The following is a 15167-nucleotide window of genomic DNA, read 5'->3' on the forward strand; positions in this document are numbered from 1 at the left end:
TATACTTTGACTTTTGACAGCTATTGATACTCCAGTGTACAGTGTGCTTTGTATTCTAAATCGAGATTGCTAACTTGGTATTCGAAGTCATTATTTATTAAGAAATACCTTTGACAATAGAACTTAGGTAAGTGACAAGATCATTGTGTATGATACATTTACAGCGCATATGGAAAATATGACTTCTCGTTAGAGAATGCACTCAGTGCTGTTTAATCGCAAAGTACATTTCTACAAATTGTATTTGGTAAGTTGGGAAAAGTTGTCTGCTCTTTCTGCTGTATTCATAGTTAGCCATATTAATTATGTGGCAGGATTATTAACTTTCCTTTTAATTATTTTAACTGTTTGATTTTCTGAAACAGACGCCAAATCAGGTACAAAAATAGCAAACAGAAAACTCAAAAGAAATTATTACTTTAATATTAGTTTTAAAAATAAGAAAACCATTATATACATTTATCAGTTTGAATTGTACACAAAACTGTATCTCAGCTGTATTATAATGACATCATTTTACAGTGCTATCCAATAATAGTGATTCTTTTGGAATGGACAGAGGTACAAAATGTTATCAATGAAATTTTTTCATATATTTGAGTTCCAGTCCTGTATTTAAAGTTTAATGAAAACATAATTGTTTTTGATACAGATTTAATGACAAACAGATACATATATTACACAATAAAAAGCACAAGTTTTCACAAACATAAGACATACACCATAAAATTCACATCACACAAACAATCAAGCATTCAAATGTTCACTGAAGTATAAAGTTGACTGCTAAAGGTCAAAACACACAGTGAAGTCAATAAATAAACAACATAAATAGTCTTTGGCATAAATTTAACAAAATTTTAACTTTCAGTGGCAGAAATAACTCTCACACATAACAGTCAAAAAATCAAATACTGATGACATTATTACAAGCAAGACAAGAAATTCCATACACCACAAAGAAAGACAGCCCACTGAGGATTGCTACAGAAACATGAAATATCAAAACTACTTCAACATAATGATAAATAATCTATAAAAATAATTATCACAGACAGACCACATGTTTGTATTCATGTGAAGTGCTAATAAACTAAAACAGTACAAATCACAGCAATGAAGTACTGCATTAAACACAAATGATAGTGGAAAATTGCTGAATATAAATTACAAAAAATTGTAAAAATTACTTAACTGCACTGAAGTTCAAAAGTGTATATGTATTAGTGAGAAAGCATCAGATATTCTGTTGCATCCCAATAGCATACAAATTAAATTTATACAGTTTATGCATTGTCAACGTAACTTGAATTCACCTTCGAATAGACGTCTGAAACCTTACAGAGGAACATGCATGTGATCAACCTACAGAATTTGTTTATGTACAATAGAATAACTGTACCCTTCCTATATACTCAAGTTAGTAGAGAGAAAACGTCAGTCATGTAGAAATGTACCTACATTGGTCGAAAATTTACAGAAAATATTGTTCCTATAGAAAACATACCTGTTTTGGTCGGGAGATTTTCAACTATAAAATTAGTCTCCTCATATAAATGCTATATACATTTCTTTTTGTATAATCTATGAAAAAGTGACCTCCAAAATAAACAGTACTGACTGATACATGTATAGTATATAGATCATTTTACTATTTAACTTAGTGTTGTACCAAGAGTATTTTATACAAAATGAAACACTACATCAGAGTTACTAGTGGTTTGGTCGTAGTCAGCACAAAGAGTTACAGATTAACTGCATTGTTTAACATGAACTTGCATTTGACAGAAATAACTTTTTAACACTGCTGTAAGGTTTTACTTGAAAAATGCTGGGGACTCCACAAGTTAAGTCAAATGTTACAGTAGCAAAATGATGATGAAATTGGAATTTGGTCTCATCTAAATAACTCACAGACATATTGTTTCAAAATTACTCTCAGAAATTGTGAAAGGTTTTCAAGAAATATATAATTTCACTTCTATTGGCTGGTATTAATAATGAATGTCAACTAAAGAGTTAAAGGGGGAGACCTTTGTCAGTGCTAACATGCCAAGTTCACAATTCAAAGATCTGGAACTTGCACATCACGAAAATTGGATGAAGCTATAAGATTATATTACAATATACTATAGTGAGTGTTAATGACAAACATTTGCTCAGAACCATTTACAGAATTCAAGATACATTAGACACATTTTTAAGATATGTCATCCACATAATCTTATCTGAATGAAATGAACAGTGTTTCAAATGCAGTTCAGTATGGAAGCACACATCTTTGATAAACACTTGAATCAGTTTACAACCTCCTTCAGTAGGTACTTGCAGCATTTTTGTCTTATTGTGAAATCTGAAGTAACTGCCTCTCTGCTGCACTAACAATGAGATACGGCTCTGCCTTATACCACCTTCAGATTTTTTTGTTGCAGCACTTCGTAAAAGGTCAGTTCAGAGCATTCCTGAGGTGGGGGACAGAGTGAACAATAGGACCACATATATATGAATTACCTTGCCAGAACTACAGAAGTGCAGGTCATGAATCTTCCCCTTGCTGTGTTTTCCAGTGCCACAGTAACATTTTTGGTATTTACCATTTATTGAGTTGAGTTAAATGGCCAATTAAATTTAGTTTTGGTGTTCCTTTATGATCATGTAATAAAAGTCTATGATGACTTGTACAATGAGAATGGAACAGTTTACTGAAATTTAGAGACATACAGGGAATATCAGACAAAAATAACAGTTTTTGTACTGAGACTGCTACAGTCCCAGGTTCGAATCCTGCCTCGGGTATGGACGTTTGTGATGTCCTTAGGTTAGTTAGGTTTAAGTAGTTCTAAGTTCTAGGGGACTGATGTCCTCAGAAGTTAAGTCCCATAGTGCTCAGAGCCATTTGAACCATTTTTTGTACTGAAACTTTTTTGATACAGTATCAGATAACAGTTCTTGTTCTTTATGTTTCTGCCATTAAGTGGTTCATCAAATGGAGAGTATGGAAAGTTAATCAGATACCATCTCACTGGTAAAATTTACACAATAATAGTACCCAATAAGACATTGCCTGATGGGAGCATATCCAGTGTACACCAAAAAAGTCAACAAACTTTAGGGACAGGTTCCTTAATTAGAAAATGTCTAATAAACATGGGTTCTAAAATGGATACCTTAAAAGCTGTGAGCATTTGCTCATCTTCACTATTGAAACACATCTCATCTACTGAACAAATGCTCAGTGTTTTGGATTAAGTATCCTGTACCTAAAGTATGTCTGATTTTTTGGGGCACCCTGTATAATCCTTCAATTTTCGATCATGACATGCATATTGTCTGTGGCCTTGTTGTTACATCAATTTCACACTGTAAAATAACTGCTCACTCTTCTTAGTCTGATATAATCTGCAGTTATTATATTATTCCTGCACAAATTCGCAGCTCCGTGCTCTTTTTTGTGTTGCTGATACACCACATCCCATTTAGAAAGACTGCAGAAAAAATTGTGGCAAGCTACACACTTTGCCAAATCCTCTGGGCTGTGTATCTGTTGCGGGTCTCGGTCCCTACACTCAGGAATGCAATAAGTGAGTGGCTGACTATAGTTCGCATAAGCTACCTTCCCTCTGCCACAGATCCACTCTTCTCGTGCGACACAGATGGGCTAAAGGAAAGGGAAATCAGTTGTACGACGACTCTTTCACGTGCAATAGAGAGTTATCCGGGGCATCCCCGCGCACGTGACGACACGTAGGACCTCGGCAGACTCTCCAGTTGTGAGCAGGCTGCAGGCAGATGTGCACCGGGGCGAGAGTAGTGCAGGTAGTGTGGGGTGATGCCTCGGGCGGACTACAACTCCTCGTCCTCGGCGACGGCAGGCAAGGGGCAGGGGGCGGCGGCGGCCGCTGCACTGGGGGACGAGGGGGCGGCGGGGCTGAACGCCTCCAGCCACGAGTCCAGGTCCCGCGCCGTCGCCGCCACGAACGTGAGGCTCGCATCCGCCGCGTCGCAGCCCTTGTGGCGTACGCTGAAGGCGAGCGGCGCGCCCTCTGGCCGGGACACGGTCGCGTGCCGCAGGTTCACCACGCCCAGCGGCCGGCACACCTTCTTCTGCGGGAACACCACCGCGAAGTGCTCCAGCGACGTGCGGTACACCTTCACCTGCAACAGCAGAAGGCGCTCTCAGTTTGGTTGGTTAGGCTCGGGTATAAAGGGACCAAAGTACAAGGTAATCCGTCCTTTTTTCCACAAGCAAACAAGTCTCTAGGTTGTTGTTGTTGGCCGGCCGAAGTGGTTGAGCGGTTCTAGGCGCTACAATCTGGAACCGCGTGACCGCTACGATCGCAGGCACGAATCCTACCTCGGGCATGGATGTGTGTGATGTTCTTAGGTTAGTTAGGTTTAAGTACTTCTAAGTTCTAGGGAACTGAAGACATTAGAAGTTAAGTCCCATAGTGCTCAGAGCCATTTGAACCATTTGTTGTTGTTGTTGTGGTCTTCAGTCCTGAGACTGGTTTGATGCAGCTCTCCATGCTACTCTATCATGTGCAAGCTTCTTCATATCCCAGTACTTACTGCAACCTACATCCTTCTGAATCTGCTTGCAAGGGAACCTCCCCATCGCACCCCCCTCAGATTTAGTTATAAGTTGCCACAGTGGATAGGCCTTGAAAAACTGAACACAGATCAATCGAGAAAACAGGAAGAAGCTGTGTGGAACTATGAAAAAAATAAGCAAAATATACAAACTGACTAGTCCATGCGCAACATAGGCAACATCAAGGACAGTGTGGTCTCAGGAGCGCCGTGGACCCGTGGTTAGCGTGAGCAGCTGCGGAATGGGAGGTCCTTGGTTCAAGTCTTCCATCTGGTGTAAAGTTTAATTTTTTATTTTCAGACAACTATTATCTGTCCGTCCGCCGTCCGATGCGATCACTTTTTTGGGAGTGATTATCACATCCACAAGAAAACCAAAATGGGGCAAGGTAGAAGAATCTTTTTACGCATTCGTCAAGTGTAAAAGTTAGGTGGGTAGACAACATATTCCTGTCATGTGACGCACATGCCGTCACCAGTGTCGTATAGAATATATCAGACGCGTTTTCCTGTGGAGGAATCGGTTGACCTATGACCTTGCGATGAAGTGTTTTCGGTTCCCATTGGAGAGGCACGTCCTTTCGTCTACTAATCGCACGGTTTCGCGGTGCGGTCGCAAAACACAGACACTAAACTTATTACAGTGAACAGAGACGTCAATGAACGAATGGACAGATCATAACTTTGCGAAAATAAGGAATGTAAAATGTTCACTCCAGGGAAGACTCGAACCAAGGACATCTCGTTCCGCAGCTGCTCAAGCTAACCACGGGACCACAACGCTCCTGAGCTCAGGCTATCATTGATGTTGCATATCTTGCACATGGACTACTCAGTTTGTATATTTTGCTTATTTTTTTCATAGTTCCACACAACTTCTTCCTGTTTTCTTGATGATCTGTGTTCAGTTTTTCAAGGCCTATCCACTGTGCCAACTTATAACTAAATCTGAGGGAGGTGCGATGGTGAGGTTCCTGTGTTAGTGTATTCATCTCCCCTCTACGATTTTTACCCTCCACGCTGATCTCCAATGCTAACTTTGTGATCCCTTGATGCCTCAGAACATGTCCTACCAACCGGTCCCTTCTTCTTGTCAAGTTGTGCCACAAACTCCTCTTCTCCCCAATTCTATTCAATACCTCGTCATTAGTTATGTGATCTACCCATCTAATCTTCAGTATTCTTCTGTAGCACATTCCGAAAGCTTCTATTCTCTTCCTGTCCAAACTATTTATCGTCCACGTTTCACTTCCATACATGGCTACACTCCATACAAATACTTTCAGAAACGACTTCCTGACACTTAAATCTATACTCGATGTTAACAAATTTCTCTTCTTCAGAAAAGCTTTCCTTGCCATTGCCAGTCTACATTTTATATCCTCTCTACTTCGACCATCATCAGTTATTTTGCTCCTCAAATAGCAAAACTCCTTTACTACTTTAAGTAGTAATCTAATTCCCTCAGTATCACCCAACTTAATTTTACTACATTCCATTACCTCGTTTTGCTTTTGTTGATGTTCATCTTATATCCTCCTTTCAAGACACTGTACATTCCGTTCAACTGCTCTTCCATGTCCTTTGCTGTCTCTGACAGATTCACAATGTCATCGGCGAACCTCAAAGTTTTTATTTCTTCTCCGTGGATTTTAATGCCTACTCCGAATTTTTCTGTTGTTTCCTTTACTGCTCGCTAAATATACAGATTGAATAACATAGGGTAGAGGCTACAACCCTGTCTCACTCCCTTCCCAACCACTGCTTCCCTTTCGTGTCCCTCGACTCTTATAACTGCCATCTGCTTTCTGTACAAATTGTAAACAGCCTTTCGTAAAACAACTAAAAACAAAGGTGTTGGGGAGGTAAAGGGGGTAAAACTAACGGGGAAACACACCGAAAGAGAAAACGAAAGAACCGAACCAAAGGGGGAAACGTACAAGAAAAGGTTAGAGGAAGGTATTAAAATCATATAGCAGATGGCTTGGGCTGGCTGCTCACAAGGATAAAGGATGAGCCGGCCACTCTGCAACATACTAAAATCGCCAGCCTAAAATACAAGGCGAGAAGAACACACAGGGAAAAGATGAACCCAGTACGTTGTCCTTGATGGTGAGTGTTCATCGGAGGTGAGGGTATCATCTGGAGTGCCCCAGGGAAGTGTGGTAGGTCCGCTGTTGTTTTCTATCTACACAAATGATCTTTTGGATAGGGTGGATAGCAATGTGCGGCTGTTAGCTGATGATGCTGTGGTGTGCGGGAAGGTGTCGTCGTTGAGTGACTGTAGGAGGATACAAGATGACCTGGACAGGATTTGTGATTGGTGTAAAGAATGGCAGCTAACTCTAAATATAGATAAATGTAAATTAATGCAGATGAATAGGAAAAAGAATCCCGTAATGTTTGAATACTCCATTAGTAGTGTAGCGCTTGACACAGTCACGTCGATTAAATATTTTGGCGTAACATTGCAGAGCGATATGAAGTGGGACAAGCATGTAACGGCAGTTGTGGGGAAGGCGGATAGTCGTCTTCGGTTCATTGGTAGAATTTTGGGAAGATGTGGTTCATCTGTAAAGGAGACCGCTTATAAAACACTAATACGAGCTATTCTTGAGTACTGCTCGAGCGTTTTGGATCCCTGTCAGGTTGGATTGAGGGATGACATAGAAGCAATTGAGAGGCGGGCTGCTAGATTTGTTACTGGTAGGTTTCATCATCACGCGAGTGTTACGGAAATGCTTCAGGAACTCGGGTGGGAGTCTCTAGAGAAAAGAAGGCGTTATTTTCGTGAATCGCTACTGAGGAAATTTAGAGAACCAGCATTTGAGGCTGACTGCATTACAATTTTACCGCTTCAACTTATATTTCGCGGAAAGACCACAAAGACAAGATAAGAGAGATTAGGGCTCGTACAGAGGCATGTAGGCAGTCATTTTTCCCTCGTTCCGTTTGGGAGTGGAACAGGGAGAGAAGATGCTAGTTGTGGTACGAGGTACCCTCCGCCACGCACCGTATGGTGGATTGCGGAGTATATAAGTAGATGCAGATGTAGACGAACAACAAGGCAAACAAAATCCAAAGTAAAAGTGATGAAGAGGTAAAGGAGAGGGAGGTTGGTGGCCTGGGAGAGGAGGCCAGACACCCAACCTTAGATGGTATGATAAGAACCACCCTAACGAATAAACGTAAAACTAAATCAGCCATTTTCGCATGGTCGCCCAACACCGTAGGCAGGGTTTTGGGAAGGTTAACATTTCGCCATAGAGGGGCTGAAATTGGGCAGTCCATTGGTGAACGACAGTTATATGGGTGCCACAGCGACACCAAGGTGGAGCCTCGTGACGGAGGAGGTCAGCAAAGTATGGCCGTTGCGGAGCCAGCAAAGGACAACTGAGTCTTTGCGAGTAGCTCGCATGGATGACAGCCACACATTTGTTGTCTCCTCGATAACACGGAGTTTGTTTGGGGTACTGAGGGTGCGCCATTCAGTATCACAGACCGCGAAAACTTTCTTATCTCAAAGTGCTCTACACCGACACTAAGAGGGAAAATCATCAAGTTTTAATCAAAGGGAGAGATTATACATAGAAAGGCTGTGACACGTTGTTCAGCGCTCCCTGCGATGCCACACTGTACTACAGACAGGCCCAGAAAAATGTAGACTTTCTTTGATAGTTAATATCTTTGGAACAAAGAGCAGCAGCGTAGTCCATTGTTTTCTCAACTAATCTTGGTGCACGTTTTCCAGATGACAATGCAGCAATGAATGAAGTACGACTGTCGTCTGAGCAATGCTAGACCGTATTGAAGTGGTACAGGAAGTACGAAAACATGATGGAGGCACAACAGCAATGGCGGAATGTGTATGGAATTCAGTCACGAACACATACAACAATTTTTCGTACTAGCGATAAATTTGAAGCTGACGGTACTGTTCAGTATGTGCATAAGGAAAGGTCTGGCTGACCAAAAACATCAACAAGTCCAGCTTCCAGCGCTGCAGCGTTGCAACATTTTACTAGATCATCTCAAAAATGTGTGAAGTAGGGTACACGTGAAAGTGGGGTAAGCCGATCAAGCGCAGACTAATTCCGAAGGCCGCAAGGTGGAAAGTGAACATTCTGAGATCACAGGACGCTGTGAACGAGGCCGACCCGTATAGAAGGATGGAGTACTGCAAATGGTTTGAAGTTACGCTTCGCAAGGATGAACGGTTTGCAGAAATGGTAATCTTGTCCGACGAGGCGTAATTCAAACTGAACAGTACTGTAAATCGCCACATCTACGTGTACTGAACTCTGAACATCCTCATGTTCACGTGAACGAACATATTATTAATCTATTAGGTGTTAACGTGTGGCATTATCTGTCATCGCGTGGTCTGATTGGCCCATTCTTCTTTGAAGGTACCGTAACTGGTGAGGTATCTTCATATACAGCAAACATCGATTTTACCTGCCATCCGAGAGGTGCTTGGGAATGAAAGATTTTACTTACAACAATATGGCGCTCCGCCTCACTACCACAGAGACGTCAAACCAAATTGGATGAAAATCTATGTGGGTGATGAAGAAATCGAAGAGCAGCTGTTGAGTACCCAGCATGGTCTCCAGAACTTACACCTCTTGACTTCTACCTATGGGGAACGTTGAAAAGTGAAGTTTATCAACAGAAGCCAGCTACACTGAATGAGCTACGAGAAACCATCGAGGCGTCCCGTGCAGCTATCACACCGGCAACACTGACAACGTAGTTCGTCCAACAAGAGCACTGTTGTGTCATCAGTGCTGTGTTACTCGACCACGATATTGCTGCACCTAGCCTACCGTGGCCGCTACCGGTAACACGCGGTGACGTCACAGTGAGCAAGTACGGTGGTGACGAAGGAAAAGGCGTCGCGCTGTGAATGCTTACAAGACAGTTATGTGTATACTATCAAGTGTTTCAGCATCTCTTCGTGAAATAACACGATAAAAACTCACGATAATCCTACCAAAGTGCCCTCACCCCCCAAGTGCAGTAATATTGTTGTCCACTAATACACATTCTTGAGCCATGTGTCTACTGCTCGTTCCTGTCGGTATTGTTATTAAAATAGCACTGATCGCTTTTCACATTTTCTATAATAACGCAATTTTCAAAGTACTGAAAGTTTTACACATAAAAATCTTCGTTTTTAAAAAAGATTTATTGAAAAATCAAAAATTTTAGCACTGCTGCTATGGTTAATTTATGTTTCGGTATTTTTATCCCGTTAGTAGTAAAAAGTAAAAAGTACATGTTATAGCCGAGACCAAAAAAATACCGGTTACTTTGAACTAAAATACCGGTGTCGGCTTTAATCGAGAGGTATTTCCCATCCCTACAACGAGTCGATATAACCAAGAACAGGAAACGTCAAGAGAAGTCAAAGCCCTGGTGCTTGAGGAGGGGCGTATCATAAACGCGGAGTTAGTGTAAAAGGTGAATATCAGTCATGGTTTGATTTCCAAAATCTTGCACGACCTTTTCAACACGACAGACATCGCCGCCAGTTGGGTTTCGCGGCTGTTCATAATCATGAAAAACCTGCAGAACTGAATGAGCTGTGGAAATGTTGCAACGGAGTCAGGCCAATCCAGAAGGCTTCTTTAGTCCCTGAATCACCACGGAAGCGTTGTGGGTGTATCGCTATGACCAGAGTTAAAGTAGCAAAGCAAGCAGTGGAAATAAGTGTATTCGCCACCGCCGAAAAAGAGGGAGGCCCAACCATCATAAGGAAAGATGACGGTGTTAGTGATCAACCTCCTGACGAGATTACGGGAGGCGTTGAAGGCAAAGCGTCGCGGGAACCAGTTGGACAGGGTGTTGTTCTCGGTCCACGACAATGCCCCATCTCATTTTGTACCGGGCACATTCACACATGCTGCTTCTTTGGACTACCAAATTCTGCCCATACCCCCACCCCGCTCCAGCCCCGTATTTTCTTCGTATGACACCTAGTGATTTATTATTCTTTACTCGGACGAAGAAACCACTGTATGGCACGTACTCCCAGAATGACGGAGGAGGTGACTCTAGGTGGAACGTGCTCTTAACGATCGAAACTAAGACCCAGGGTCTCCGCTATGTTTTCCATCGTACAGAAAAATAATCTCACTGAATGGTGAATACAGTGATCAGTCAAAACATTATGACCACTGCCGCCTGGTAGAGTTGCAGGCACGTTTCGCGATAGCAAAAGTATGTAAGCGGAGAAGACACGGACGGGGATCATCCTAGCGACGATATGGGTTACAGATGGAGAAATCCATTGAGATTAACGATTCTGACAAATGGCAGATTATTACTGCGCGGAACCTGTAAATGAGTATCTCGAAAAAGGCGAAGCTGGTCGAATGTTCACGTGCTACTGTCGTGAGCTTCTGTGGAAAGAGATAGGACAGCGAAATTACCACTAGACACTAAATGGTTGGACGTCCGCGACTCTTCACAGAACGTGGGATTCAGAGATTTGTCTGCTCTGCAAAGTAGGATAGATGGTGATCTGTGGCATCTCTGCCGAAAGAGTACAATGCTGGTGCACGCAAAAGTGTTTCGGAGCACACTGTTCATCGTACATTGTTGAACATGGAGCTCCGCAGCAGACCACCCCTACGTGTTCACATGTTGACCCAGCGATATCGTTAATTACGACTGCAGTGGGTACGGGACTATCGGGACTCGACCGTCGATCCAGGGAAATGTGTCGGCTCTTTGGGTGAATCACATTTTTGCTACTCTCGGTCGTTGGTCGTCTCCGCAAACGGCGTCATCGAGGTGAACGGCGGTTCGAAACGTGCAGAGCGCCACGGACGCAGGCAGGTGGGAGCAGTATTATGCTATAGGAGACATTCTCCTGCGCTTGCATGGGACCTGTGGTAGTAATAGAAGACACGCTGGCAGCTGCGAACCACCTGCATCACTTCATGCTTTGTGTCTTCCCCAACGGCGACGTTATCTTGCAGTCAGCAGTATAATTGTCCGTGTCTCGGAGACAGAAACGTGCTACAGTGGTTTGAGGAGCATTATAGTGAACTCACATTGGTGTCTCGGCGACCAAATTCGCCTGATGTAAAACCTACGGAGCCCATCTATTTCGCTACCGGGCGCAATCGTCTTGTACGCAAATCAGCGGCCCGCTATTTACGCGAATTGCGTGACCTGCGCGTAGACATCTAATGCTACATATCTCCGCAAACCTACCAGCACTGTCCGATCCCTGACACGCAGAATCAGTGGTGTATTTCGTTCCAAAGACGGACAAACAAGCTGTTAAGCAGGTGGTCATAATGTTTTCCTCATCACTTTACGTAGAGGATGACTAACACCTTCAACACGTTCCATGGTCGCAGCTTGATTTAATTGTGAGGTGATTAAGACTTCATGACTAACCCAGAATGGATGTTGGTTTGAAGACGAGGGGTTGACAGCCGGCCTTCAGCATAGAAAGATCTAACGTATTGCACGTAAAAATGCGGGAAGACCGCTTGTGTGGTTACACGATTGCCGAACAATCACTGGACTCAGTCAAATCCATTACATATCTAGGAGTGTGCATAAGGAGAGCATTATCCCATACATGCTTAGAACTTTTTTCAACACTGATTTTTATGATTTTCACAAATGTTATTTATTATTGGCCATAGACAAAAGCTGTAAGAGTAACTTATAGTTGTGAATTGCAAAAGGGTGTTTTTTTTTTCAGTGAGTCGACATTGACCCCAAGGGCGCATAAAGTTGTACACTACTTGGAACAGGAATAATCAAAGTAAATCATATTTTACGCTTATCGGTTTTTATTATGAAGAATTAGATAATTAGTTTTTATTATTACGAACTATGAACTATTAAGTAATCATACCTGGTACACTATGTGATCAAAAGTATCCGGACACCCCAAAAACAAACGTTTTTCATAATAGGTGCATTGTGCTGCCACCTATTGCCACGTACTCTCATATCAGCGACCTCTGTAGTCATTAGACATAGTGACAGAGCAGAAGGGGGCACTCCGCGGAACTCACGGACTTCGAACGTAGTTAGGTGATTAGGTGTCACTTGGGTCATACGTCTGTACGCGACATTTCCATACTCGTAAACATCCCTAGGTCCACTGTTCCCAATGTGATGGGGAAGTGGGAAAGTGAAGGGACACGTACAGCACAAAAGCGTACAGGCCGACCTCGTCTGTTGATTGACAGAGTCCGCCGACAGTTGAAGAGAGTCGTATTGTGTAATAGGCAGACATCCATCCAGACCATCATACAGGAATTCCAAACTGCGTCAGGATCCACTGCAAGTACTACGACAGTTAGGCGGGAGGTGAGAAAACTTGGATTTCATGGTCGAGCGGCTGCTCGTAAGCCACACGTCACGCCGGTAAATGCCAAACGACGCCTCGCTTGGGGTAAGGATCGCAAACACTGGACGACTGAACAGTGGAAAAATGTTGTGTGGAGTGACGAATCACAGTACACAATGTAGCGATCCGATGGCAGGGTGTGGATATGGCGAATGCCCGGTGAACGTCATTTGCTAGCGTGTATAGTGCCAACAGTAAAATTCGGAGGCGGTGGTGTCATGGTGTGATTGTGTTTTTCAAGGAGGGGGCTTGCACCCGTTCTTGGTTTGCGTGTCACTATCACAGCACCGGCCTACACTGATGTTTTAAGCACCTTCTTGCTTCCTACTGTTGATGAGCAATTCGGAGATGGCGATTGCATCTTTCAACACAGTTGAGCACCTATTCATAACGCACGACAATAACATCCCTGTAATGGACTGGCCTGCACGGAATCCAATAGAACACCTTTGGGATGTCTTGGAACACCGAGTTCGTGCCGGCCCTCGCCGACCGACATCGATACCTCTCCTCAGTGCAGCACTCCGTGAAGAATGGGCAACCATTCCCCAAGAATTCTTCCAGCACCTGAGTGAACGTATGCCTGCGACAGTGGAAGCTGTCATCAAGGCTAAGGGTGAGCCAACACTATACTGAATTCCACATTACCGATGGAAGGCGCCACGAACTTGTAAGTGATTTTCAGCCATATGTCCGGATACTTTCGATCACACAGTGTACATGAGGAATCTAAATCATAATCTCATTATGCAGGAAACTCTGTAAAGCATTTGTCATTAAAGTTTATATTACATGCGACAGTTTTATTCTTACAAAACTCGCATCTTCTTCTGACCTGATCAGTGAGAAAAATATCATGAATCTGTTGGGTCGCAGCAGGGTCGTTATCGATCCAGTGGGCACATATGGATTAATGTGGAATGTGACCATACAAAACTAATAATAGGAAAGACATATGCCTATGATTCATTGCAAAAATCCTCGGGAAACATAGTACATCTACAAAGGAAGCATCTTACGAAATTCTTGTCGACCGACACTATCTCCTTATTCAGGAACCCTTAACAGGTAGCACTGATAGAGGAAATAGAGAAGATCCAAAGAAGAGTGGCACGTTTTGTAACGGATTCGTTTTGGAATAACGAACGCGTCGCGAAGATGCCCACCCACCTCCAGTGGCAGACACTACGAGAGAGGCGTTGTGCAGCAGAACTTGCTGTAATGTTCAGATTTGGAAAACATAGGTTCCTACAAGATTCAACCAACATGTTGCTTTCTCCGACATGTATCTCACGAAGAAACAGGCAAAAAGTAGACGTATTTGATAGGTTCAAAAATGGCTCTGAGCACTATGGGACTCAACATCTGAGGTCATCAGTCCCCTAGAGCTTAGAACTACTTAAACCTAACTAACCTAAGAACATCACACACACCCATGCCCAAGGCAGGATTCGAACCTCCGACCGTAGCAGTCACGCGGTTCCGGACTGAAGTGCCTAGAACCGCACGGCCACCACGACCGGCTTTTGATAGGTAATACGTAAAATGTGCACGAACCAAGAAGTAACAATGGGTCTGTAAGACCAAAAGGGAAGCGCTCGGATTAATATGATGCAAGGCAGGAATGCACTTTTTTCCGTCTTACTTTAAATCTAAGAAGCAACGACGGAAATAAAAGAAGGGTTCAGGTAGAAAAATTTAGGGTGAATGGACAACAATGATAATATTCGCCGATTGCACTGCTGTTCTCTGTGGAAGTGAAGCATTACAGAACCTGCTGAGTTATTGAAAACACTACACAGAGTACAGAATATGGATTCAGAGGTAAACAAAGAAATAATACAGTATTAAGTAGGAACAGAAATAATTGGGGCCAATATTATGGATAAAGTGAAGAAATTCTGCTATCTTGTAAGCAAAACAAAACAAACAGTCGAAGCAAGCTGCACTGGCATATGTAAAGTGAACATTCCTTCCCAAAAGCGATCTACTACTACAGCACCAAATTTAGTAATAGGTGCTAGCCACAAATTTCTGTTTAGTCTTCGTCTTTTTGCATGGTTTTTTTCTGCTTCCTTCCGCGTTTCATCTCTCAAAGAAACGATATCATTTTCTCTTGCATTCCCTTTCCCCTTTTCAGTTGCATAACGCTCCCTTTGCAACTCTCAAGTCTGAATTTTTTCTTCAACTT

General features: G+C 42.8%; 1 protein-coding gene across 1 annotated transcript in view; it reads right to left on the reverse strand.

The window, feature by feature from the left end:
* Positions 1-508: 508 nt before the first annotated feature.
* LOC124804735 overlaps positions 509-15167 on the reverse strand; it is a 28901-nt gene continuing 14242 nt past the window's right edge. Inside the window, exon 2 of the mRNA XM_047265029.1 lies at positions 509-4155. Within this exon, the coding sequence (XP_047120985.1) occupies positions 3844-4155 (312 nt within the window). The 3' untranslated portion in view covers positions 509-3843. The remainder of the gene's footprint in view (positions 4156-15167) is intronic.

The sequence above is a fragment of the Schistocerca piceifrons genome, chromosome 7, assembly GCF_021461385.2.
Source record: "Schistocerca piceifrons isolate TAMUIC-IGC-003096 chromosome 7, iqSchPice1.1, whole genome shotgun sequence".
Lineage (NCBI taxonomy): Eukaryota > Metazoa > Arthropoda > Insecta > Orthoptera > Acrididae > Schistocerca > Schistocerca piceifrons.